Source organism: Paramormyrops kingsleyae, chromosome 24, assembly GCF_048594095.1.
Source record: "Paramormyrops kingsleyae isolate MSU_618 chromosome 24, PKINGS_0.4, whole genome shotgun sequence".
NCBI classification, from domain to species: domain Eukaryota; kingdom Metazoa; phylum Chordata; class Actinopteri; order Osteoglossiformes; family Mormyridae; genus Paramormyrops; species Paramormyrops kingsleyae.
Genome location: NC_132820.1, coordinates 17,553,269 through 17,580,389, shown reverse-complemented (window position 1 = coordinate 17,580,389; position 27,121 = coordinate 17,553,269). Strand labels below are relative to the sequence as shown.

Here is a 27,121-nt window from a genome sequence, read left to right as displayed (position 1 = left end):
TGCTTTTAGAGGGATATTTAAGAGTTCTAAAAAGCCTTAAATTAACTTTTATGGGATTTTAAAGATATGGTGACCTAAATCATTGGTTTAAAAAGACTTACAAAATACCGCTGGCACCATACTCACTACAGTGCTCAGCCGGCCTGGCTAAGCGAGCCAGAACAGAAGGGTCTGCTTATCGGGTTTCTCTCTAAAAACAACATTTATTGCACAGAAGAATGAAAAGTTTAAGGCTTATCCAAGAAACGTGAAAACAAATCATGCGTCTTGATGAACGAGGTTAGGGAGGAGGGCATTGTGGGTAAAGCGGCACGCGGCAGAGGTTTCGGTAGGCTCCAGTCCAGCGCGCGCCAGGAAGGGAGCGGTGTCCAAAACCGCGGGTGGCGGTGGCGGCGGCGGCGGGGGGGGGGGGTTAATTTAAAGCTGCAGACTAATAATCCATATGCATATTTACACAGCCAAAGCAAACACGGTCACTACATAGGTTATTGATGGTCACTGCCGAATATAAGCCAGCCGGCCGGCCGGCTAAGCGATGAGCAAAGAAGCACAGGAGCGATTCGCTCATGCAGTTAGCCTGCTTGCTTCGCTTTTCTGGAGCTAGACGAGGGGCTACGTGTTCACACAGCGGTGTCACCCCAACATCTCCAAACTAAATCTATAACTAGCATTCACAATCCCATCGGCCTTAACCTTTCCCCCACCCCCTCCCTGCTCCCCCGTTGTCATTTGTTCTATTTTAAGTGGTTAGTCATCTGATACATTTCTTTAAAAAATAAATACATTTGAACATTTGATTTCCTCCTTTTGTGTTAAACTATGTTGCAAATTACAACTATCGTTTAATCATTTCGCATCTGTAAAGGTGAACATGGTAATATCAAAGCTGCAATAAATCTGTAGGATCTGATCACGTATTTGCTAAAGGATATAACATCCTGACCTACTAGGATATATTCTTTGTAGTACATTTAACCATCTTTGTGCTACTATTTAATGTATATGATCCACATTAAATAGCCATGTGTTATTTTCATTACCAGACTCGGATATGTTTTACCATCCTCACAATTATATATTACTAAATTATTGCATGACACCTAAGAACATTTTACATACATATCAAGTTTGAAGGCAATACAATAAGTGTTGGTACTTGAAGGTCCAGACAGAAGACAGGACCATTCAGGACTGGCGTCCATACATGGGCGCCAAGAGTCTATATCGACTCTTATAATAATAATAATAATAATAATAATAATAATAATAATAATAATACTTATAATTATTATTACGTTATACTAAAGGACTGTATTCGGATGAAACGCCAACTAACCACGTGCATACTCGTTATAAATTTCCCTTTCAAAATTAAAAAATTTAAAAGTATTGTAAAATACCACCTTTAAATGTTCACAGGTATACAAACATGTTTTCTGTTAGCCACAATGCTTATCCATGTTATTTAATTTTTTCGTAAAATCAACAATAATCACACTCAAAAATGGCGCCCTCGTACAAAAAACAATGAAAATGCTGAATTAATGACAAACCTTGCTAGGCTGTGACATTTAATATTTCTATATTCTATAGGCTATATTCCTTATCATTTGTGCAACCAGGCCAATGTTTTTCTTTTTTTTTATTTCTCTTACATTTTACAATTGAACAGAGCACAGTTCCACCAGGTACAGGTAGAAGGATGACGTTATCAACTTCTTTGTCAACGCGTCTATACCAATAAGTACTGCACTGGCAAAACAGCGAAACAATACATTAATTCATAATGTCAAGGGACATATTCGTTGTATTAGGAAGTATAATTCCCAAAAAAACGCTTTGCGTGAAATTTCGAAATTTTACATTTCACTTCATTTTCGTTACTTTCGCCTGTGTTTTTTTGCAGAATACTGATTTAAACTGCGACTGAAAGATTCAGTTAATTGACGAGATATTTGTCTCTCCCAGGCACAGACGCAGAGTTTGCTGTATTATACGTATATTGCTTGATCCTCCTAAAACGCTCCTGGTGTGAAAATAAATGCTTACTATATATATAGTACCAAGATCAAAATCCAAACCGACTAGGAATGAGATGCTGGATGGAGGGAATTTGCGTTTAGAAACCAAGAGTCACGCCTGATTAAACGCATATTTAAAACCGCATTTACCGTTTCTTTATTCCTAGGAAAACCAATAATCCTGCCCTAATTCCCGATCGGAGAATCTGTAATGGGATATCTTACACGTGAATGATTGTCGATCGCCACACCGGGTATGAAAGGGGTCCCCACTAAGCGGTTTTATGTGACTTCGACGCAAATGCCTACGAGAATAACGCGGTCACCAGGAAAATGACGCACATACATGATGCCCAAAAGCCTTAATCGGTCTACATATTGCAGTAGGCCAATTGTTATGTATTATTTGCGGCGAATGAAAATCCTAAATTGCCCAAGCATGCCTGTGACTTTTACGGGCGCAAGTCTCTGTCCGCGGTGCTGAAATGACTCGGCGGAAAAACTGCTTTATTTACCAGCACAAAGTGACCACGCTAAACCCTGCGTCCAAATGCTTTGCTATGCATCAGTTATATGGTGTGGACACAGGCAGTATTGTCTTTGATACGTAAACGTGGGCGATAACATTTGCAATTTGAAAAGGTTTAATGATAAATTAAATGTTTTAATATGGGAATCGTTTACTTCGGCTGCTCAATAGCCCCGAAAGCCAGAAAATGAAAAGCCGGGACTCGCTTCTTTGGCATGAAACATGGATGCGCAAATAGCCTGTTTTAATGGGGTTAACAAAACTGAAGCTCCACATTGCCGAGAACGAGGCGCAAACCGAGCTGCATTTCTCTACCGCCATCGTCGATGCGTTTCCTCGTTTTACATACACTGATGCTAAGTGGTACTAGTTTTAAAGCATCGCCCAAATCCATGTCGGGCTTCTAGACGGGGCAGGCTTAGGTACATAGAACGCCCTGACATGCCGCGGAGATATGCGCGCAATGCAATACCGCACAGTAGCTAGGTAAATGCAATATGTCAATGCATAGTTTGTATCATCTGAACTCATGAGGAGGTTTTAACGGATTTGCGGAGTTATGAAAATAACACTAGAAAAGAGTGTAAAATATCAACTACTATACATCACTTGACGCCCGTGGCCGCAAAGAAAAGTTAGAGGGGACGCATCCACAGCAGGCAAGCCACAGAGATTTCTGAATGTCAGGGTTCCTGAAAGCGTAAATGATGGGGTTTATGACTGAATTACAAGTGGCCGGCAGAACTGTGGCGTATGTGTAGATCATCGGGTATCTTGAGTCGGCCACCAGGGAATACATGGCGAATGGGATCCAGCAGAGCGCAAATGTGCCCAAAATGATGGAGAGCGTGGATACACCTTTAGTGGTGGAGGAGGCGTGGGAGGTGGCCATGAATTGGTGCTGCACCGCGATCTGCTGTGCGTGCCTGAAGGCGATCTTACAGATCTGCAGGTAAAGCTGCATCATTAACGCGAAGATTAGCAGGAAGGACACCGCCAGCAGGGCGGCGTTGTTTTTCGTCACCGGGCGGCAGATGCTGCAGGAGGACTCGTCTTTCAAGCAGTTCCATCCTAAAGCGGGCAGTAAACCCAGCGCGATGCAGATCGACCAAATGAGGACAAGAACGACATAAGTGAAAGTCACTGTCCTCTCCGTATGGTAGGTGAGCGCGTTGTATAAGGAGAGGTACCTGTCCACCGTGATCGCAAGGATGTTCAGCACCGAGGCGGAAAAGGCGGCGATCAGCAGTCCAGCGGAAATCAGGGTTACGAATTTCGTGTTCAGCATATACGTGAAAATAAAATTGAGTATGAGTCCTAGTCCCGCCAGCAGATCCGCGAAGGCGAGGCTTCCTATCAGGATGAAGGCGGGTGCCCTGAGGGTGGGCGTGTAAAAAATGATGGCGATCACTATTGCGTTTTCACAAGAGATGATTGTCCCCGTCACACAGAGCGCGATGTCCCACGGGTTCACGGGCACCGGGCGCACGTCGGAGCTCCTCACCGGCGACGAGTTCCTCCCATCCAAAAAATTCCAGGTTAACGAGTTCAGCAAAGAGTTGTTTTGGACTTGGTTGCTCATTGCTGCGGCAAGTGAGTGAATCATAGCTGGGAGAGAGGGGGTGCGGGTGTTGGAATGAGAAGGAGATGGTGTGAGTGATACTCATTAAAACTTAAACGGAATACCCCCACCCCTAATATTACCACGCACTAAATCAGATTTCTACTGCACACCCGTATACCCTTAAACCATATCAGATGGGTCAGTTTGTTAAAAAAAAAAAAGGACCTTAACTGGGACAAGATTCGCCAATATATACACACTAAAGACTTCCAACGCGAAGGTCAACTGAATCGGCATTTTTTCGGTTGCAAAAATAAAAGCGAATATTTCCACCACACATCAGCCCCTCCTTGCGTTTTAATGAACTACTTAAGCGCACCTCCATGGCGACAATATAGGGTTAAACTGAAGCGAGAATATCCCTCACATTGGGACTGTTGACATCACGCCGCTCGAAAAGCTATTTTTGGAACCTGTAAAAAAAGAGCGTAGGGCTTTACGGACATATTTCCAATGTGTGGGAATACGGCTTTATTTTCGCAAGGGAGTTATATCACAACCGGCAACATGCACGGGTAGCGGCACAGACCCCAGCAAACATTAAACATGCGAGTCATTCCCCAAGATGCTCCCCGGCTCTGGCACTAATTGTATCCGCAGCTATAAAGAACTGCAAAGGTCATAAAGTGAAGCAAAATGGTGCAATCCCGCCACGAGGACTCGCAATATCTGTCCCATGAATTAGTGCAATAAGATAAAAATAGATAAATACTAATAAATATAAATTTTAAGACTAACCGGACTTGCCGTGCGTTTCATCCCATGCACTCTCTTATTTCCATAATCGCCGATGAGATGGTGCCTTTTTACGTTTATTCTCAGAGCATTCCGTGACAGGCAGACGGAGAAGCAGAAACTGGCGGTACAGACGGGGCGGGGGTCTAAGAAAGGGACGTTGAAAAAAAATTTACCAGTTCCTGATATTTTTCGGTGCAGTTTTGGGGGAGTCCGTAGCGTTCAGCGTATTATTCCTCCGTTTACATGCATCTCCAGCGACGATCTCAGTTTCTCCAGTACCAGCTTCCCAGTCCTGTTCTAGCCCAATTGGACGCGGCGCTCATTCTCACTTCTGACGTCAAGAGAGTCCGCTGTATTCATCGGGTCTGTGAATCACAAAGGCTGTCATTTCAGCGGGGCTAGGAAATACTTGAGGTCGATGCGATCGAAAAACCTGGAATTTCATTCATGGCGTGCAGTTTAGCCAAGGTCGCGGCGCCCCATTCGGACCGCAGGGGGACCGGCTTCGGTCGCTCTCCGCGCTGATAACCTTCCCCGTCCTCCGTAGTCACGCTGAAGTTAAAGCGATGCACGCAACTCACTCCCGCCTTTATTCCAATTCACATGAAGGACGATCATGCAAACTTTATAATCCTCACTTTTAATTTATGTGTTTCATGATATAAAGTTCATTTTGGCCGTTTAATTAAATGCAACAGATAAGAGTACATAGGTCTATATAAACTTCTAAAAATACGTACAATTCTGAAATAGCTGTTTGGCACGAAAATACATTTAATCACATATTGATGAAAGACTGTTTCTTATCATTAGGGTTAGCAGTGTATGTTACATAGGTGAAGTGGTTTGTGGTCATATGAGTAAAGAAGTCTATCTGTGATCATATACAGTCCCTAAATGAATAATTGTTTTTTGTGTCATGTTTCAGGAACCGAATATGTTTGGTGTCATGTGCGTGGATAAATGCTATCATTCACTCTAAGGTGTGAAGTTGACATTGACCATACTGGAAAAAATTCCTCTAGAACCTTCTGTAAATGATTCTGTGTGGTATCATATGAGTGCATTTGGTGTCACATATGAGTGAATGACTGTCCATTCTCTATCTCAGAGGCTACACACAGAATCCATCACAGAACACACTCACACACCATTCAGTCCTACAAGTAATTCAGGAACTCCAATTAACTTCCGCAGGAAGCACACAAGGCATGATGGAGACTCAAACCCTGGTTCCAGAAGCAGGAGGCAACAGTGTTAAGGATTGCACCACCAAGCAACGTGCAAAGGTGTGTGTTTGGTCATATACATGAATAAATCATATGTTAGTGAAAGAGTGTTCAACAACATATGTGGGGCACAGTGATTAGCACTGTTGCCTCACACCTCTGGGACCAGGGTTTGAGTCTCTGCCAGGGTTCCATGTGAGCAATTTGCATGTTCTTCCAGGGTCAGTGGGAGGTTCCCTCCCCAATAGTCCAAAAACATGCTAAGTTGAATTGAAGTTACTAAAAGTGTGTGAGTGTGTGTGTGTGCCCTGTGATAGGCTGGCACCCATCCTGGTTGTTCCCTGTCTTTCACCTGTAGCTTCCAGGATAGGATCTGGACAGGTGCAGAAAATGAACAGGTATCACACCTGAATGAATCAGTGTTTTTGGTATCACTCAAGTGAATGAGTGCGGTATCATATACGACTGAAAGAATGCATTTTATATCAGTTAGTTCTACATACAGTCATATGAAAAAATTAGGACACCCCATTAAATATTTAGTTTTTTATTAAGAAATATCAACATATCAGTAATAATTCTTCTTTCAAATTATATTTGTGATGAAGGTGATGTAACTGCATCACCTATTCAAAAACAAGGAACAAATTCACTTATTTAACAAAGGCAATTAACTGAGATGCCAATTCCTACTGAGGAAAAAGTTAGTACATAGCTAGTACTTCCCCCTTGAAATAAATACTGAAATAACCTCAATGAGACATTTCCTATAACAATCTATCAATCTCTGACATCGACTGGTAGAAAGTTTTCCCCACTCTTCATTGCAGAACACCTTAAGCTGTGTGATGTTTGAAGGGTGTCCTTCCGTGTCCTTTATACCTTAGATTCATATGCCCATATCCTTTATACCTTAGATTCACATGACCATATTCTTTATACCTTAAATTAATGTGGCCCTTTATACTTTAGGTACTCGTGATCATATCCTTTATACCTCAAATTTACGTGGCGGTATCCTTTATACCTTAGAATGATGTGGGCATATCCTTTGTATCTTAGGCTGATGTGGTCATATCCTGTGTACCTTAGATTCACGTGGTCATACCCTTTAATCCTTAGAGTCCTGTAGCTGTATGCTCCTCCATGTAGACAGCCTTTAAATGCACACATAGCTGAGCTGTGGCAGGTCGCGGCACTTTATCTCCAGCTCTGCCACATTTCCCACAATGCTCCTCTTCCCCAAGCAGCTGCCTCCTCATGCGCCCATCCTTCATGGCCCAGACACTCGGCAGTAGGTGTGAGTGGGCGCAGCAGCATGAAAGAGTGACGGATGCAAGCTGAGTCACGCGCTGGTGGGAGGGACGCCACGAGTGCCGCGTGGGCGTAGCCCTGAACCCCCACGGCAGGCCAGTGACCAGCGCTCACACCTGCAGGCTCTGCTTCCATCTGCTGCTTATAACTTATGAGTAACTAAGCTGTAAGTTATAAGTTTTGTTTATATTTTACACTGATACACGGGGATTAGAAAATATAAAAAAATTCTATATATCTGAACAAAACTAAAGGACACTAAAAATGCTAAATCACAGGCACTCGGCACTCGCTGCTTAAATCTGTCAGTTACAGTGAATTTCAGTCAAGTGGCCACCCTCCCCTCACTCCTTACGTGAGACACACATACAAACACACACACACACACACACACACAGATACACACAGACACAAAGAGAGACAGACACACACACAGACGCACACACATACATACACAGAGAGACAGACACACACACACACACAGAGACACAAACACACACACAGATCTTTGTTTAGACTATCAATTCATTTCTATGGGCATAACCCTAATCACAGCAATGATGACCTTAACCATAAGTAACCAAACAAAATACAAGACTAAGAAAATATTTAATTTTAAAAGAGTTGTCATCTTTATTAAAATGACTTGACCACTCACCACAATATGTTTTTTTTTGCCCCCTTTATTTGGGTCTGCTCCATCAAAAACATTCAGCACTCTCCTAGGTTGTGGAGTTTGTAATACAGTGGATCCCACCTATAGTGATCATGTCTGTCTGGGTGAAATTGATCACTATAAGCGGATGATTATTATAAACGATTCTTTTCTTTTTCTTTATGTCTCAGGCAGATTAGCATCTAATTGACATTTGTATATTTATTACATGAATATAAGGTAATAAAATGGGAAGCGTGGTATATACTTAATTTTATTGATGATTTCAAAACACAGCACAGCTGTTTGAAACACTTTTCAAATTACAGTACTGTTCAAATTAAATGGCTGAACTGTGTAAATACGCTATAATACAGTACAGTACTGTACATAATATTCAATTACATTTTACTAGGTCATTTTTACAATGTGACATTGTCTCAAAGTGCTTATTGTAGTTTTGCTGCTGCATCTCGGTGGCTCGTTTTTGGCGGTTTATTTTCAGCTTTGTTGAGTCTATATTTGTCATTGAGAGAAAATAACTCGTCATGTTTTCTATGCACATAGCATCAGCCTCAGGTAGCTGGCCAGAAGCAGACCAGTAACCGCAAGGTAAGGCAGGGCGATCAAAGTAAAATTAAAAAAAGGAATAACTGCAGTTTTATTTTTTTCCATATGTTGTCTTGTTGAAAAAGACCCAAAATGAATACTGTAAGTGAACTATTTGATTACTATAAGGGAGTTATTTAAACAGTATTTGTACAGGAATGATTCTGTCCCAAGCTTTTTGATCCATATACTGTAAGCGATTGATCACTATAACCATGATCACTGTAAGTGGTTTCCACTGTATTGATTATCTACAATTACTGTACTGCTATTGCCTGTGGCTGATGTACTTCATGTATGTTCATGTCAAATAAAATTATTTTTCTTCATAAAGATAAGATTTGGTATTCCAAAACTAAATTTTATATTGCCTGCACAGATACTGTAGATACACTAGGTACACTGTTCATTTAAAATAGAATTGACAAAACACCTACAGATTATCAAAATTAACAGGCACTTTTAATTTCAATGCTTTTCTCTCCTTGACTCTATATAGTTAGAGACATAACCTAAGCCAAGTTAGTCATGCTGCCAATTTTCTGAATGGAGAGTTGTTATATGGAAAAATAAAGATTTCATTGTTTGAAATGTGAGAAAACTGTACCATTACACCCCTAATTAACCACTGACATGCCTACGTGACTGTGAATACTTACAGTAAACTTGCAGTTAGGGTAATCTGGCCAATAGCCAAGCTTCCTGCGTCAGATCACATCTCTTAATTCCCTCCCCCATCCCTCATAATTCCCAGGGGACACGTCATGACATTCACGACTCACATCCCAGTGGCAGTGAACAAGGTTATTTGCACATGTTTGAATGTGTAATAGTTTCAGAAGCATTAATATCTGCATATGTGTATTTTTATGTCTTCTGTGTGGTTTGCATAATGCCCCTGCATCCATCCATCCATCCATCAGTGCACAGCTCCGCCAGTCCAGAGTGTGGGCTCAGGAAATATAGCCTGATGTTTATTTGTAAGATCATCATTGTAAGTTAACTGAATGATGTTTTGGGATGCTCAGCGCCCAATAAGAGCAAACATTCAAGATCGAGTTTGGCTTTAATAGAGCCAATCCAGTCCTCAGGGAGCCCCAGACAGACCACGTTTTTGCTCCCTACCAGGCAGTCTACATTTTGCTCCCTCCCAGACAGTTCACATTTTTGTTCCTTACCAGCCAGTCTATGTTTTTGCTCCCTCCCAGTGCTCTACCAGACAGTCTACGTTTTTGCTCCCTCCCAGCTCCCAAAAATGTGGACTGTCTGTGGGTCCTGGAGGACCGGGTTGAGAAACACTGTAACAGAGGACAAACTGCACTTACTAGCTAATAATCAGTTACAGGTATGAAAAGCGGCTTGTCCACTGGTCCTCCCCCGGACATCCACTGCCCCTCCATCTCACACAGCCATGGTGATTACCCGCAGGGCTACCGTACCTGGCCGTTCCTCCATGCCACAGCACTCAGCTGTCCCCTCTTCAGTTCGGGTGGCATGTTCAGTGACCATCAGCCACCTCATGCTGCATCCTGTCACCAAACAGAGCCGTCATTCTTCCTGATGACTTTAACTGAGGCTTGTTTGTCAGCCAACCGAATCTGATTGGGCGTCACGCTGAGACAGGAAAGGGGAAGTGGGCGAGCAGGAGAGCGGCCAGGCAGGCTATCTTTATCCTCTCAGCATGAGGCAGGAGATGGACAGAGAGTCTGTCTGCTGGATGGCAGTATGACTCTGTCCTGTTTAGCTGGTGATTGCTGCTGGTGTCACATCCGCCGGCCCGGCTGGGAAGGCCACTTTGTCACAGGCTTTTGGGTGGTGCTATAGATGCTATTTACCGGTTTCCCAGGAAAACTCGTATGAAACACGGCAAGCTGATAGCTTTGACACGATCTTCTCTACCCAGGCCTCAGCTCATCCATTCCTGGGAACTCGTGCAACTCTCCCCCGGGTTGGATGTATGAGTAGAATGATGATTTCTGAATTTCAGGGTGGGGCAGTCAGGTGACACACCAATTCGACCACCTGTGTGTAATTACTGAGGGTATAAAAGAGACCCTGACTCACCCGTCTGGTTACCCACCTTGTGCTGAAGCTGAAATGACCCAGCATGCATGCATGTTTGTTTGATTGTTTCACCTGTATGGCAAATAAACTCCCATTCCACCAACCCAGTACTCCAGTCACATGATTCTGCTCACCAGTCCAACCACAGCAATTCCTGGATACAGCCTTTAAAAAATATATATATATATTTTACCAGAAAGTGCAAGAGACTGTCATAAAATTACCAGGATTTGAATATTTGCAGGAATTATGTTATAGAAGCTCATTTAAAGATGATCTGTATTCCTCTTGCTTTTAACATACCAACAATTTAATTCATATTACCTGCACAGGCAAAGATGGGGACAACATTCAAGTCGACCAGGTGAAGCTTTTGGAAGCAGAAAAGGCCCCCATCCAGTTGTACCTTCGTCACATTAAACAACTAATCTCACTGACTTTAAATCACTGTGGTTTCAGTTCGCATTTTAACATTTGCAGCAATACATGATTTATCTGTGGGCAGGAACAGTCATGTTCTGCACTTGGTTCGCCTGGTGTATTTCTGGAGAATTATAAATGATTACACATTCAGAGCCGAAATCACCCAGAGGCCGAGCACTGTGCTGCCTACTGATTTAAAAATAATGTGGCCACACATCGAAATCACATTTAATTTTCTGACTGGACAAGCTGTTTTTAAATAAGCGCCACATAAATTAATATAAGCTTGATTCGGAATAAGGTTAATCTGAAATGAGCTTTTGTTTACCCAGCAGAATCCTTATCTTATGTCCGGCGGTCAAAATAATTAATGTACAGACTAACAAGCCTCAATTTGTGCTTCCTACATGTTAAATCCTACATGCATCTGTGTCTGTGCTTTTAATTATCTAATGCTGTTATTACAGCAGCTACACTTACAAAGGGTCCGTGTTAGTAATTAAAAACATGCAATGCAGGTAATTAACCAATCAGGTCACTGGCTGTGATGATTTGATGCTATTAAATAGACGAGTCACTAGATGTCACTGTTGGGCCCCTGAGCGAGGCCCCTAACCCCTGCTGCCCCATGGACCGGCTGACCCCGCTGTCTCAGCTGTACTTTGTTTTCTATAAAAGTATCCGCCAAATATACAAAATGCAAACCCTACTTTAAGGCTATAGTTTATATATTTAGTATTTGAACTGATAAATTTGAAATATACTCTAGAGCAGGACAATGTAATATATGCGTTACCACTCAGACCGTCACAGACACACACAGACACAGACACACATACACGTTTCTACTCATATCTTTGCGGGGACTGTCCATTCATTTCTATGGGCAACACCCTAATTCCAACTATGGCAACCTTAACCCTACCCAGACCTAACCTTAACCATAAGTAACCAAACAAAACAAAACGTCTTCTGGCATTTTTAGTTCTTTGATTGCAGTTGCAGATTTTTCTAACATTGAATTCCCCCATGTGGGGACCAAAAAGGTGATTCCTGCAACATCAACATCAAATGTCCCCACAATGTAATACACACATGTCCCCCCCCCCCACCATACACACACATAGAGCAGAGGTGAGATTTGAACCCTCATCCTTGGAAGCATCACATGAAAGTTTTATCCACTCAGTTTTAAAAAGCAGTAACATCCTATGACTCTATTCATTTTATTCGACAGCAAATTGCTGCAGAAATGAGAATTATGTTGCTTCCACATGTCTGATTTCTGACCACATGGTCCTTTGACAGCCACCTCTAGGGAATGAGGATGATCTGCTTCCCTGTTTCCTCGACTACTGTATAGTATTATGTATGTCTGTCTTTAGGGGGATGAATTATTCAGTTCAATTTGATTAGTTTTTATATAGTGCCCTTCACAACATAGTTACCCCTTTTGCTCCTGACAGGAGGGTGTGGCCATCCATTACGTTACCAAATGGTTCTAGACACAGAGCAAAAGGGGAAAATGAAAGAATTGTTATTAATGCATGTTCCTGTAAGAGCAGGGCATTAAAAAGGCGGCGCAGGACAGACAGACAGACAGACAGACAGACAGACAGACAGACAGCGCTGAGTTTAAACCCCTCATTCCCACGGTGAACGCACTGCCCTCATTGCAGCACACCCCCGCATCACTCAGCAGACCCCTACTCGGCACTCACAGCCACTTGTCATGGCTTTCAGTAAATAAACACACATGAAAGACCCCAATTCATGTGTCTAATGATGTTTACCCAGAAGCGGGCCGATCTGAAGAGGAGAATTAACTGTATTCACTGCATCCATGCTGGAGGCCAGAAAATGCCAGTGCTGCATGTCTTTCTTTGTTTCCAGTTTAATACCAAGCCCCCTACTTTGGATATAAAGAGCGGATTTGGCCTCTTAGTTAACTGCTGGGGTGAGGCACAGAGTGGAGCTGCCAGCAGGGGGCGAGCTGTGACCCCAATGACAGCAGTGTGTCTTTTGAAGAACTAGCGGAAGAGCGGCACTCAGGTCAGGTGCACGACACGGAGGCTTTTAGCAGAACTGCAGGCTGCATCACATACAGGCTTCATACTGAGCTAAAATGCCCACTGCATCCTTACAGCTTTCACAGGTCGGAGGCATTTCTGTGTTTATAGCTTCTGCACACACCCCTTTTAATTAGCTGCTCATATCCCTTGTTTTGACCCCCTTGAGCTTGGACCAGAACATGGTTTTGAAGGATGGGTGTATGTACATGAAATTAAACCCTCTGTGCCCACCTCCCCAGCACCCCCCGCCCCACCTACTCAGAATGAATTCCATGCTGCTTGTCACAGAATCTATTAGTAGGACCACTAGAAATGTTCATTTTATGCAAATTCAACATGTGTTGCATTGGTGGCGCATTTTCTGTGAAGTTCAACAGCAGGGTCCTCTCTGGGCCATAACTGGCAGCCTTCCGGTTGAACACATTAGATAAAAAAGTATTTGGAAATATTTGTGTATGTCCTTGTAGCTAGAACTGTTGCATTGTGTTTGATTAAAACACTTCATTTCTCCTTAGTTTGTGAAACTGTACGTGGTAAACTTGATGCTGTTAAGTCCTGCTGTTCTTGAAAAAGGACAGGATTTAACATAAAATCACATGCGCAGAGCTATATTTTTTACAATCCCAACACTTCATTTATGTGAGTAAAAAATCTAAATTAAAATCCTGTTGAAAAAAAGAACATGCAACTGAACCTAATAGATTTCATAGGGTAATGTAACACCTCGGTCTCTGTTAAAAACAACAGCAGTCAGAATGAGTCAGAGGTTTTGTTTGCTGGAAAGGAATTCAAGATTCCTTCTAAATGTATGTAGTCTAGTGGAAAATGGACCATTAAAAGTTTTTGCCTGATATTACTGCTGTTCATCCAGCTATCCATCTATCTTCCATGAGTTTTAACACAGTACAGGGTCATGGTGAGCCTGTAGCAGGGGACACCCTGGATGACAATCCATTATAGGGAGCGCATTCAATTTAGAGACCCCGATTTCATGTAACTGCATGTGTTTTTTGGAATGTGTGTGTCAAAGGCAGAACCAGAGATCATAGCGTGGGTGGGCTGGCAGAAAATCAGGCCAGTCCCATAACAATTCGCTTGGTGACAAAATCACGCTACAGATTAAACTACATATTTTTTCCCAAATTACCTGTGGCATTACTAAGACCTCATGAACAAAGAGAAAGAAAAGTCTATCTACCTCCCAGCCTTCAGGAACTCGGGGGTTTCCATCACGGACTCAGGGTATGGTACAGGCAGGAAAGGAAGGAGACGATCCACAGAACTAGAAAGGCTAATACCAAGGAGACACAAGGGAACAAAATCAATTAAATGTGGAAATAGAGGTGGGTGGACTTAAACATACGACTGATGGGTCAGTAGCCACACGCTCAGCCCATAGCGCCACACAGCAATCTAGGGAATTGGGGAAACACACAAAGGACTTGGGCACAGAGAGAACAGGATGGCCAGCGACACCTGCTGGCCAAACAGGGAGCAGACACGAAAGGCTGGGACAGATGGGTGCTGACCCTGATACCCAACAGCACAATTCCTCTGACTGATCTAACCACACACACACATACCTATCAAACACTATTGTTTTATCATGCTGTTTCGCTTGCCGTGAACGCTGAACGGGCGGGCCTGAGTTTATCGTACTGTATTGCTCATTGTGAACGCTGAATAGGTGGGCCTGAGTTTATTGCACTGTGCCGCTCGCCGTGAACGCTGAACGGGTGGGCCTGAGTTTATCGTACTGTATTGCTCATTGTGAACGCTGAATAGGTGGGCCTGAGTTTATTGCACTGTGCCGCTCGCCGTGAACGCTGAACGGGTGGGCCTGAGTTTATCGTACTGTATTGCTCATTGTGAACGCTGAATGTGTGGGCCTGAGGTCCATCTGGGTCGCCCAGGACCTCCCGAGCCACGTGGTAGGTGGGAGAAAACCAGGAAGTAGCCAGAGGAAGCCACCATATCAATCAGAGGTAATACAAACGCCACACACACACAGGGTGTTGGGATTCCTACCCCCTACTACTAGAGGCATGAGACAGCAGCGCCACCTACTGAACAACCATGCATCCCGACCATACACTATATTTAAGTAAATATATGAGGGTGGATAGCTTTTGGGAAATTGTGGGTAAACAGCAGAAATCATCTTCAAAGCAAATATACAATGGAATTATTCTCATGAATAAGCTCGCAAAACAACATTCTCATTAATTTTCACCAATCCAGTTAAACAGAGGGGATTGTGCTGGTCTGGCCAGGGACCTTGATACTTTCTGATTGTTTCTGATTATTCCAGCAGGATTTTTGTGTACAGTCATAGCTTAACAAACATGATGTAATACACTTTTGGACTGAGCTTGTTGGGTCATCTAAATGGAAAAAGAATGGGGGGGGGGGGGGGGTGGTCTGGCAGACGATCGCCCCTGGAATTGGTCAAATTCAGTTGCAGGCAGAACTGAGAACAAGCTCACATCATAAGTGTTGCTGTAAGAAATCGATCCCTGGACAATTACTTGACTGAAAAAAACGAAGAAATAAAGATGCTGCTCCTTAGATGGGCATTTCATACATTTCTGCAATACATAGTAGCCTAATATGGGGGTCGGGAACGTGATGCTGTTGCAGGTGTTTTATGTTAACAAAAGAAAAGGTACTCAGCCAGTCACCCAGATGCTTCTGTCCTGTCCAGTAGCATCTGTGTGGAGCTGCTTCTGCCATTAAACATATTATCATTCCTGAGAGCTTCCAATTAATTGCCTGTGCTAAAAGCTGAGATAACTCAATTTATAATTAAACTAATCTTATGTCTTGATTCTGCTAAATCCTCCTCACATACAGATTATGATTTTGCTCATATCTCTCATGCTATCCATGCCATTCTATTAAGTGCTGCTGTTCCTTAAAGAGGACAGGCTTTAGCATAAAATCAGATGTGTAGCTACACTTAAAGAGGCTTTAGCATAGAATCACATGTGTAGCTATGCTTAAAGACAGGATTTACCATAAAAATGCATATGTAGCTACGTTTAAAGACGACAGGCTTTAGCATAAAATCTACGGTGGCCCCTAGAGACAAAACACACACAAAAGAAAAAGCAGAAACAAAATGAAAATGCGCAGCAAATTAAAAAAACACACAAAAGAAAAAGCAGAAACAAAATGAAAATGCGCAGCAAATTAAAAAAACACACAAAAGAAAAAGCAGAAACAAAATGAAAATGCGCAGCAAATTAAAAAAACACACAAAAGAAAAAGCAGAAACAAAATGAAAATGCGCAGCAAATTAAAAAAACACACAAAAGAAAAAGCAGAAACAAAATGAAAATGCGCAGCAAATTAAAAAAACACACGCAAAAGAAAAAGCAGAAACAAAATGAAAATGCGCAGCAAATTAAAAAAACACGCACAAAAGAAAAAGCAGAAACAAAATGAAAATGCGCAGCAAATTAAAAAAACACACGCAAAAGAAAAAGCAGAAACAAAATGAAAATGCGCAGCAAGTTAAAAAAACACACGCAAAAGAAAAAGCAGAAACAAAATGAAAATGCGCTGCAAATTAAAAAACACACACAAAAGAAAAAGCAGAAACAAAATGAAAATGCGCAGCAAATTAAAAAAACACACGCAAAAGAAAAAGCAGAAACAAAATGAAAATGCGCAGCAAGTTAAAAAAACACACGCAAAAGAAAAAGCAGAAACAAAATGAAAATGCGCAGCAAGTTAAAAAAACACACGCAAAAGAAAAAGCAGAAACAAAATGAAAATGCGCAGCAAGTAGACAATCCCAAACCGGAAGTGCTCCACCACGCTAGGGGGCGCGGTGAGCTCATGTGGCACAGTCGCTACACAGTAGTGATGGGAAGTTCGACTGAATTAACTGATTTGATTCTTTCGAGCTGTCCGTTGTAATGAATCGATTCTAAAATCGATTCTGTGATTCACTTTTTTTTCCGTCTTTTTTGCGCCTGACCGTATGAGTCAACGAATCATGGGATCGGATAATAAATCAAACGGTGTCTCAAGGTTACGTTATTTGACTGAAAGATGGGGCTGGTGTTCAACAAAAATGTTTAGCTTGACTATTCACAATAAAAAAAACAATATATAAAAAGCAGAAAGGGTGTCGATGCTGAATAAACACGCGTGTATATATAGTTCTTATTTTCTTGACTTTAGCCAAATTCATGTGCATGAGTATCAAGGACTACATCACAGTTAACAACTGCAATATTACCAATACAATCACACACACATACAATGAGCATGAGTAAACTTGCATACGTTGTTGTGTAAACGTCAAAGTTAATAAATATCTTTGGTTTTTGATGAAAGACATATGGTTTTATTATGCAGAAATGCAATAATTTACTGTTGTGATAAATGAACACAGGGCTGCCAACTCTCACGCATCTGGCGTGACACTCACGCTTTCGGATTCTCACGCTCGTGCAAGAAATCTTACTGCAAATTTATATTATTACATTATAAACCTAAAATTAGCTGCAGCAAAAGCGTTGGGGTAGTTTGCAAACCCTACAGACCATTTACAAGGGAATAAAACTGTCACAAAGGTGTAAATGCGTGTGCGGACTTGTCTGAAATGGAAAATCTCTGGCCAACCGGCTGACCAAAGTTGACAGCCCTGTGAACAGCTGCGTTAATTTTATTCCTTTCAACAGCGTAACTGCATTTCCGCAGCAAATGCCGCGAGGCGGCGAGGGCTCTTGGGATCGGTTCGCAAACCATTCGTTTTAGTCACCGACCGAGTGTCCGAAAACCGTAAGTTCGATTTGTTCATCGAACGGACTCTCGGACACTCCGTCGGCGACTCAAACGGATGGTTTGCGAACCGATCCCAAGAGCCATTGCGGCGTTCACAACAGTAAATTATTGCATTTCTGCATAATAAAACCATATGTCTTTCATCAAAAACCAAAGATATTTATTAACTTTGACGTTTACACAACAACGTATGCAAGTTTACTCATGCTCATTGTATGTGTGTGTGATTGTATTGGTAATATTGCAGTTGTTAACTGTGATGTAGTCCTTGATACTCATGCACATGAATTTGGCTAAAGTCAAGAAAATAAGAACTATATATACACGCGTGTTTATTCAGCATCGACACCCTTTCTGCTTTTTATATATTGTTTTTTTTTATTGTGAATAGTCAAGCTAAACATTTTTGTTGAACACCAGCCCCATCTTTCAGTCAAATAACGTAACCTTGAGACACCGTTTGATTTATTATCCGATCCCATGATTCGTTGACTCATACGGTCAGGCGCAAAAAAGACGGAAAAAAAAGTGAATCACAGAATCGATTTTAGAATCGATTCATTACAACGGACAGCTCGAAAGAATCAAATCAGTTAATTCAGTCGAACTTCCCATCACTACTGTGTAGCGACTGTGCCACATGAGCTCACCGCGCCCCCTAGCGTGGTGGAGCACTTCCGGTTTGGGATTGTCTACTTGCTGCGCATTTTCATTTTGTTTCTGCTTTTTCTTTTGCGTGTGTTTTTTTTACTTGCTGCGCATTTTCATTATGTTTCTGCTTTTTCTTTTGCGTGTGTTTTTTTAATTTGCTGCGCATTTTCATTTTGTTTCTGCTTTTTCTTTTGCGTGTGTTTTTTTTTAACTTGCTGCGCATTTTCATTTTGTTTCTGCTTTTTCTTTTGCGTGTGTTTTTTTAATTTGCTGCGCATTTTCATTTTGTTTCTGCTTTTTCTTTTGCGTGTGTTTTTTTAATTTGCTGCGCATTTTCATTTTGTTTCTGCTTTTTCTTTTGCGTGTGTTTTTTTAATTTGCTGCGCATTTTCATTTTGTTTCTGCTTTTTCTTTTGTGTGTTTTTTTAATTTGCTGCGCATTTTCATTTTGTTTCTGCTTTTTCTTTTGTGTGTTTTTTTAATTTGCTGCGCATTTTCATTTTGTTTCTGCTTTTTCTTTTGTGTGTGTTTTGTCTCTAGGGGCCACCGTAAAAATCGCATGTGTAGCTGCGCTTAAAGAGGACAGGCTTTAGCATAAAATCACATGTGTAGCTGCGCTTAAAGAAGACAGGATTTACCATAAAAATGCATGTGTAGCTACGTTTAAAGACGACAGGCTTTAGCATAAAATCGCATGTGTAGCTGCGCTTAAAGAGGACAGGCTTTAGCATAAAATCGCATGTGTAGCTACGCTTAAAGAGGACAGGATTTACCATAAAAATGCATGTGTAGCTACGTTTAAAGACGACAGGCTTTAGCATAAAATCGCATGTGTAGCTGCGCTTAAAGAGGACAGGCTTTAGCATAAAATCACAAATGTAGCTACGCTTAAAGAGGACAGGATTTACCATAAAAATGCATGTGTAGCTACGTTTAAAGACGATAGGCTTTAGCATAAAATCGCATGTGTAGCTGCGCTTAAAGAGGACAGGCTTTAGCATAAAATCGCATGTGTAGCTACGCTTAAAGAGAACAGGCTTTAGCATAAAATCACGTGTAGCTACGCTTAAAGAGAACAGGATTTAGCATAGAATCACATGTGTAGCTGCGCTTAAAGAAGACAGGATTTAGCATAGAATCACATGTGTAGCTGCGCTTAAAGAGGACAGGCTTTAGCATAAAATCGCATATGTAGCTACGCTTAAAGAGGACAGGCTTTAGCATAAAATCACATGTGTAGCTACGCTTAAAGAGAACAGGCTTTAGCATAAAATCACATGTGCAGCTACGTTCAAAGACGACTGGCTTTAGCATAGAATCACTTGTGTAGCTACGCGGTTTACACTCCCAACACTTGATTTATCCATCCATCCATTTACTGATTCTGCTTATCCCAGGGGTGCCAGCCCAACGCAGGGCACACTCACACACCATTCACACCTATGGGCAATTTGCAACTCCAATCAGCCTCAGCATGTTTTTGGACTGTGGGGGGAAACTGGAGTACCTAGAGGAAACCCCACAGGGAGAACATGCTAACTCCACCCTCATGGAGCCATGGCGGAGGCTCAACCCGAAGACCCAGAGGTGTGAGGCAACAGTGCTAATAGTTACACCACCGTGCTTCCCGTTAGGTTATGTAAATAAAAAATCAAAATTTAAAAACTTTTTCCCTGGATCTCAGAGGGCTATATATAGAGAGAGCACATCCCAGTTTTATATAAAATATCCTTCAAGAAAGAAAAGTTTATTAATTTGCACACTTTTAGCTGATATATCTGTGCATGGACAAGATACTGGATGATAACATTCATACGGCACAATTAAAAATCATTCATACAATACGGAATCATAGAAGCAGGGAGTGAAGGACGCTATACGGAAGAAATGTCTTTCCGCAGAAATTCGACAGGGGGCAGCCAAAAACCAAAATACAAAGCCAACGTTTACTTTAAATCAGTTAAGATCTTCTGAGGATGTTTTGACCCTCGGTGTAGCTTCCTCTAAATAATACATAAGCGTGTTTAGTTTCAGTATCATGTCAATAAAGTGTTTATTATTGCATTAATAGACTAGGGGTTTTTGGGTTTTACTATACAAAATTCAATATGATTAATTCTGACCTGTACGCATCTAGGCTTAAGCAATTGTGCGAAAGGTTTGGCGGTTGCTGAAACCACAACGCTCTTCACCATGCTAAGTGGCCAGATTAAATGTATTGTTCGCCTACTAAGTATAACGAAACACAATGACACGAATGTGATCCGAAGACCCGAATGAAGGAAATTTCATAAGCAGTGTGAATTATGTCCATCCCTGTTGCACAAACGTGTGCGGCATTACGGTGAAATGATATGCATGCATCGTTCAGGTTGGAGTCCCTTAGCCATAGGAAGAGAAGCGCTGCGTACAGACGATGCAACCAAAATGCCGAATATAACTCTATAGTGACCGCGCTCCCGTGGTAAGACTAGTTGGCGTGTTTAGAGGTGACCACCTGTCGACGGTGCAACTGAACAGGTAGGGTATTAAGGCACGTCAGCGAAATAAAGGCAAAGGTTAATCACTGTGCTGTTTTTTCCAGATGGAAACGTGCGTTTGAAAGGTAGGAAAGCGACAAAATGTTGGCAGAATTTGTCGCAGAGTTGCAGTCTTGCTGTATGGCCAAGGTCGATGAGGATGAATGTGCTGGCATCCTCGCAGTCACCCTCCCCCTCCTGGGACTGGACTTTCCGTGTGTAATACATGACAGTTTCAATCCGTGACAGCTTAATGTACAGCACAGAGGCAGGCGGCGGCACAGGTAAATATTATAGCGCGGGTATCTTTTGCATGTTCTTAAAATACATCTGAAGAGCTGCGCTTTAGAATTTTGCATGTCTGTGCGGAATTTGTTAAAGTGGAGGTATGTGGACAGGAGGCATTTCTGTCTGCTGGGCACCGATAGCGGGTTACGCAGACCTGCCCGTATTACCTGAAGCTTGAGGTCCATTCGTATCGCCTTACTGGAGGTCTGCGTGAATCACTTGAAGCGGGGGGGTCTGCACGTATCTCCGAAAGCTTGGGAGTCTGTGTGTGTCACCTGAAGCTGTGGGTCCGCGCGGGTCCCACTGATAGACTTACTAGAGGTGTGCGAATAGAGCCTGAAGCTGGAGCTCTCCGATACGTGTTTATCTACTGAAGCTGCGCTCTCCGATCCGTGTTTATCTGCTGAAGCTGGAGCTCTCCGATCCGTGTTTATCTGCTGAAGCTGGAGCTCTCCGATCCGTGTTTATCTGCTGAAGCCGGCTCTCTGGCCGTACGCTTCGCTGGAGCGCAGCAGCACACTTGTGCGCATTTCAAGGATAGAACCGATACCAATGTGCATCCATCAATACAGGCAGTGATCAATGTGCGCTTCACCGGGGAAACAGGGCGTCGAGACGTGCGTTTCCGAAAAATGGCAGTTTTGAACAAACCAAGAAATAGCTCTCAGTCAACGATTCGGTCTTTGTGGGGTGGAAACTGACTTACAAAATCAAATAAAAGAACACGGTAGGGTATCCAAAACGATACTTATTCTACAATGATAAGGGATTTAACATTTTATAATATTTTTTTTTCTCAAACACGTTTTAGTGCGTTCTCTTTATTTTCGAACGGTTTATTCACGTATTCTATATTAGTAATTATAACAGTGATACCTTTGTATTTTAATTGTTTTTATATACTATAAACGCTATTACGACAATCACGATTAATAGGCTATTCGAATTTCATGTACACTGTTGCATCTGTTATGAAAGTAAAACGATATTTGGGATTTGGCAATATCTTCTCTTTTTTTCAGAGCAAACTCGGAGACTTGGAGGGACGAGATACCACACTCTCTGATCTCCCATGGCTGCAAAAATGAAACCCAACACTCTGGACGTCCAGCATCCACCAGCGACCCTCTCCGTGCAGAATAGCAGCCGTTTAACTCCGGGAGATGCGGCCGATGAGTCGTCCGACAGTGATGGAGAACAAGAGGAGACATCGCAGAGACTCATCAGGAAGGTGTCCACTTCAGGACAGGTCCGGGCAAAGGTAAAAGGTCTCTGCTTTTTATGGAGCCTAGTAAAAAGTGCAGGTGTCGAGCGTTAACCCATCAGTTGTTGTTATTATTATAGCTGTCCTAGTCGCCACCAACATTTTCAAACCTGAGACCTCGTATACTCCGTATTATAATCAGGCAAAGTTAAGCCCAGCAAATCCCAATGGTTAAACAGTGCAATTAATTCTCGGGACCCCATTCTCTGGCAATTAAGTCAAAAACTACTCTCCTCTGCTGAAATCTTTTTATAGATGAACTGCTGCACAATTCTCATGGTTGCTGTTAATTTTTGGTCTCATTAACAAAATATCTTTCTAGTCTCTCAGGAGAAGTAAATTAACCTCAATGAAAAGGACTGGTTAAATGATTTCTCTCTGATGGCCTTAATAACCACTTGATTGTCGACGGTTTTGAAATAAACTATTTTACTTGAAATAATATACTTATTTATGTAAATATTCACCTTACTTGAATCTCCGTGACGTGAGTTGTTTGGAAAGTGGAACACTCTCTGAAAGAGCGTTAATACGGTGGAAAACTCGGCCTATTACAGTGGCTATTTGTCTTGTGATCCAGCCTATGTTGTGAGGATGTTTAGTCGTATTAAAATATTCTATTATTATTTAATTTAGTTCATTTAATTTTGCTGCATTCTGGATAGAAAATATTTCGGTGGGTAAACACAAGACTTGTAATAACTTTAGCCTTCTAGTAAGAAAGTGCAAACCGCTGTTTTCATTTCTGCTTTTTATGCACCGTCGTGGGTTTTATTAAACAGTCAATAGTCCCATCATTTTAAGCACGCCTCTTCATCTCCAGGCCTTAAGTATTCTTTAAGCTTGTTTCACCCTTTAATTTGTACCATCGCACTTTAGTGAATTGTTCACTTCCCTCCGTTGGTTTCCTGTCTCCTTTTATACCAGGGGCGTAGAAACGGGGTTGGGGGGATTTAATTTGGCTTCATGCATATAAATAGACCCTTTGTATTAAAATTATTAAGGTGCGTCCACCACAAACATCAAACTCCTTCCTATGCCATTGTACCCCACGTTTTAATGTTGTGTTAACTGTTACTGTTAGTGAAATTACTGGTAATATTTTTTCTCTTTGACCCACTGGTCAAATTTTACCTCATTTCCCATCTTCACATTTCGGCTTTCCCCCCAGAGGTGTAATATTCTCCCTGTACCCGCTTGTCCCGTTCAGCCGATCCCGGGAGCGATGGACGCAAGCCAGGGAATAGAATGAATCTTCTATTGCAGAATATATTTCCTTCCAATCACGTGGCCGATGCATAGCCTTACTTGCCACACGTGCCAATTTCCATCCAATAAAAGAGGGATGAAGCTGTCCCGGTTTGCAGTCATACTTCATTAAAACATTTGCCCTGTTGATTCTAACAAACCGCAACACACGTGCTTGGTTTGTCAGCAGACGGAAGATGCGCTAGTCGCTAACAATATTTACAGCAAGTATCACGACCAGCATATAGTGTAAACTACAGAGAAAGGAAAAGAGTCTACCAAAGGCGTAACGCAGCCAGTGTGATTATGTAATTATGAGCTGAAAAATTCCCCAACGATGCATTTCATATAAGCCTTGTGAACGTTTTACATTATTATCCTATTTTTTTTCTGTTAATTTTGCTGTCGATTTGGCTCCTCCATTTAGCAGTCGCGCTGTCAATGTTGTTTGTACGTTACACTGCGTTTTACGTGCAAAAACGCAAGGATGCCTTCAAAAGATTAGCGTACATCGTAACGGACCGTGGTTTATTGATGTATTCTTAAGAATAATAATAAAACTAAATCTTTGGGGAAGCGTTTTAACTTGCATCTAATTAAAATGTCACACATAATTTGATGAAAGATTCCAAATTATCAGAATGACGTAATGTTAATCTATGGATTCGTAGGTGTTGATCAGGTTTTAGGAAAAAACTTTAAAAATCTCACTCGACCAACTCGCATGACCGACCGTACATACAGTGGGTTCGTAGACTGTAAAAAAAATCTAAATATTGGCGATAGGCTCAGAACTCTGATGGGTGGCACCATCCTGGGTCCCACACAAATGTTTTGGCATTATGCCTTAATCGGTGATCATATCTTGAAAATATTTAATTCAGAGTGCAGTACCCCTCACAGCGATAACAGAGTTGTGCTTATCGAGGTAAATGCACGTGACTGGAGCTGTGTAGCTGGTACTGGAAAACTACATTTAAGTTTCTGCAAACTCTTACTCAGCTTTTATTAACTATAAATACAGCAGCATTTAGAGAGTCTAGGAAGGTAAATGCAGAGATACAGCCATACAAATACTGCTGTGCTGGCTCATCGCGGCCAGCTGGGTCTCACCTATGGAGAGCAAGTCCTGGGGATCAATAAAATATCAATTATTATTATTATTATTATTATTATTATTATTATTATTATTATAAATATATCTGTGGCTGTGCATTACAGGATTACACTCACAAACTCATTAATGTAACATATCAGTTTGCTTTAATTTTTTTAATTTACTTTGAAGACAGACAAAATTATACAACTTCACCATAAAACTGTCAGTTTTGCCCCTGTGGTAGTTAATCAGTTTTATTTTATTATAATTTATTCCTGTAATAAAAGTATTTAATCAAATCCAGTAAAGATCTGGGTTTCCTGAAGCCCTCTTAATGCTGTGTCCTTCGTAAGTTCTGTGTTGAAAGATAGATAATAAGGTTTCGGGAAACTCACCGCTGATGAATATCTGTGACCAGTGTTCTTGGTATCTGCCAACATTTAACCGTGCATTATACATCCTAGCCAAAAAACAGACCTTTGCATTTAAATTAATAATATCACACTCTCTCCTATGTGCTAATCCATAACAGGTAGAGATGAGAAAAAAATTACTAAATCAGCAAAAAAAATATGCATCATACAAAGGAATTCTTTATTGTGGGTTGCATGCAATACAATTGAAAGTTTTAAAAACATGTGATCTAATTTTTTGTTATTTAATCTCAAAACTATTGTGATAATGAGATTTTTGACTGCCTATTTGGGGGAAATGGTTTTAAAAAAATCATTAAATCAGAGTAACAAATAGTATAATTTTAATATAACTAAAAAGTTTATGTTAATTGCTCTACACGAAAAAAAACAAAGAGTGTATTTGTGATAAGCGGCCAGGCTGCAGGGAAAGCAGACAGCAAGTGAGTCCAACAGGTTTATTGGCCAATACAGGGGGGAGAGTACGGCAGCAGAGGTTACAAAGAAGACACAGACACTGCCGCCACAATACAACCACTAAACTTACTATGGTAAGCTTAGTATATGTAAAGCCAGGTCAGAGCCAAGTATGAGGTCACTGAGGTACAGACCTCGCTAATTTTCTTCAGAGCTAAAAATAAAATTTGAAGCTAAATATTCACCTGAAATAAAAAAAAACAGCAACTGAAAATGTCTGTTTCAATCAATAGTTGTTATAATTACTATATATAATATTTAATTAAAATATAAAAGTGACTTTATACGATATATATGATATAACGCTTTATTGATCCTCAGAGGGGAAAGTATTACAGCAGCAAAAATAATCATTAGCAACAACTAAAGAATATAATCGATAATAAAACGATATCAGATAATATCACTAATATTACAGTTTACCTGCTCCATTCCATCCTGGTCCAGCACATGTATAGTGTACATGTGTGCATGCGAGTGTCAGTCACATCATTGACGTCATGTCTGTGTTCCGTACTCAGGCACAGTTAGCGATCACGCTAGATGTGCACCACGCCCGAGTCCAACTAACCGGGCTCTGGCCCACATCTCCAAGCGGGCCAGGGCACGGTACCCAGCGGCTACACAAGTTGAACAAACTGGACTTAGGGGGACAAAAGTGCCTGGACACGGTAGGGATTTGCTAGTGTGACTGCACCCTTAAGATGCAGTCAAGGTTTTGAGAGAAGGGTAAACAGTGGAGCAGACACATTAAGCCTCCAGTCTGAGGAGATGTGAAGTCTAAGGTGATGTGGAGATGCTGTACAGTAATGTACTGATGGTGGTACTCATCATTAGGTGAAGGTTTCTATGTGGGACTCTCCTGTGTGTTGGTTTCTCTTTCAGCTTAATCTTAACTAATAGAGCTCTTTATTCCATTGAGTATGACATATCTTGACACTGATGAATTACTTTGTCTTGGCTTCTATAGTACAGTAGTGAGAACTCGGATGGCAATCATCACCTTAGTACTCTCCTTCCCTTTAATGCTGCCTTCATTACAGCTTACTGACAGAGGTTATCTGACTTCCAAAGAGACAATGGTCTG

At 41.5% G+C, this 27,121-nt stretch overlaps 2 protein-coding genes across 6 annotated transcripts in view; one reads left to right on the top strand and one right to left on the bottom strand.

The window, feature by feature from the left end:
• Positions 1-1,251: 1,251 nt before the first annotated feature.
• On the bottom strand, positions 1,252-5,442 carry LOC111856893 (G-protein coupled receptor 12-like). 2 transcript variants are annotated; one of them, XM_023837194.2, is made up of 2 exons: positions 4,913-5,442; positions 1,252-4,158 (listed from the first exon to the last, which is right to left on the bottom strand). In XM_023837194.2, exon 2 carries the CDS (start codon positions 4,154-4,156, stop codon positions 3,149-3,151), a length of 1,008 nt encoding a protein of 335 aa, XP_023692962.1. In that variant the 5' UTR covers positions 4,157-4,158; positions 4,913-5,442; the 3' UTR covers positions 1,252-3,148. The 2 variants fall into 2 exon arrangements, with proteins under 2 accessions (XP_023692962.1, XP_023692963.1); XM_023837195.2 differs by having other exon boundaries at positions 5,086-5,442.
• Positions 5,443-20,396: 14,954 nt separating this feature from the next.
• The window catches only part of LOC111856913 (diacylglycerol kinase delta-like), a 50,251-nt gene continuing 43,526 nt past the window's right edge, over positions 20,397-27,121 (top strand). The window contains exons 1-2 of one of the 4 annotated variants that reach the window (XM_023837232.2): positions 20,397-21,246; positions 22,556-22,794. In XM_023837232.2, the coding sequence (XP_023693000.1) occupies positions 22,606-22,794 (189 nt within the window). In that variant the 5' untranslated portion in view covers positions 20,397-21,246; positions 22,556-22,605. Of the gene's footprint in view, positions 21,247-21,271; positions 21,530-21,651; positions 22,261-22,555; positions 22,795-27,121 lie in introns of those variants that run through there. The other 3 variants (XM_023837230.2, XM_023837233.2, XM_023837231.2) reach the window with 3 other exon arrangements.

Excerpts from the sequence above, each read along its gene's own strand:
- LOC111856893 (XM_023837194.2), bottom strand. The coding sequence starts at position 4,156 with ATGATTCACTCACTTGCCGCAGCAATGAGCAACCAAGTCCAAAACAAC.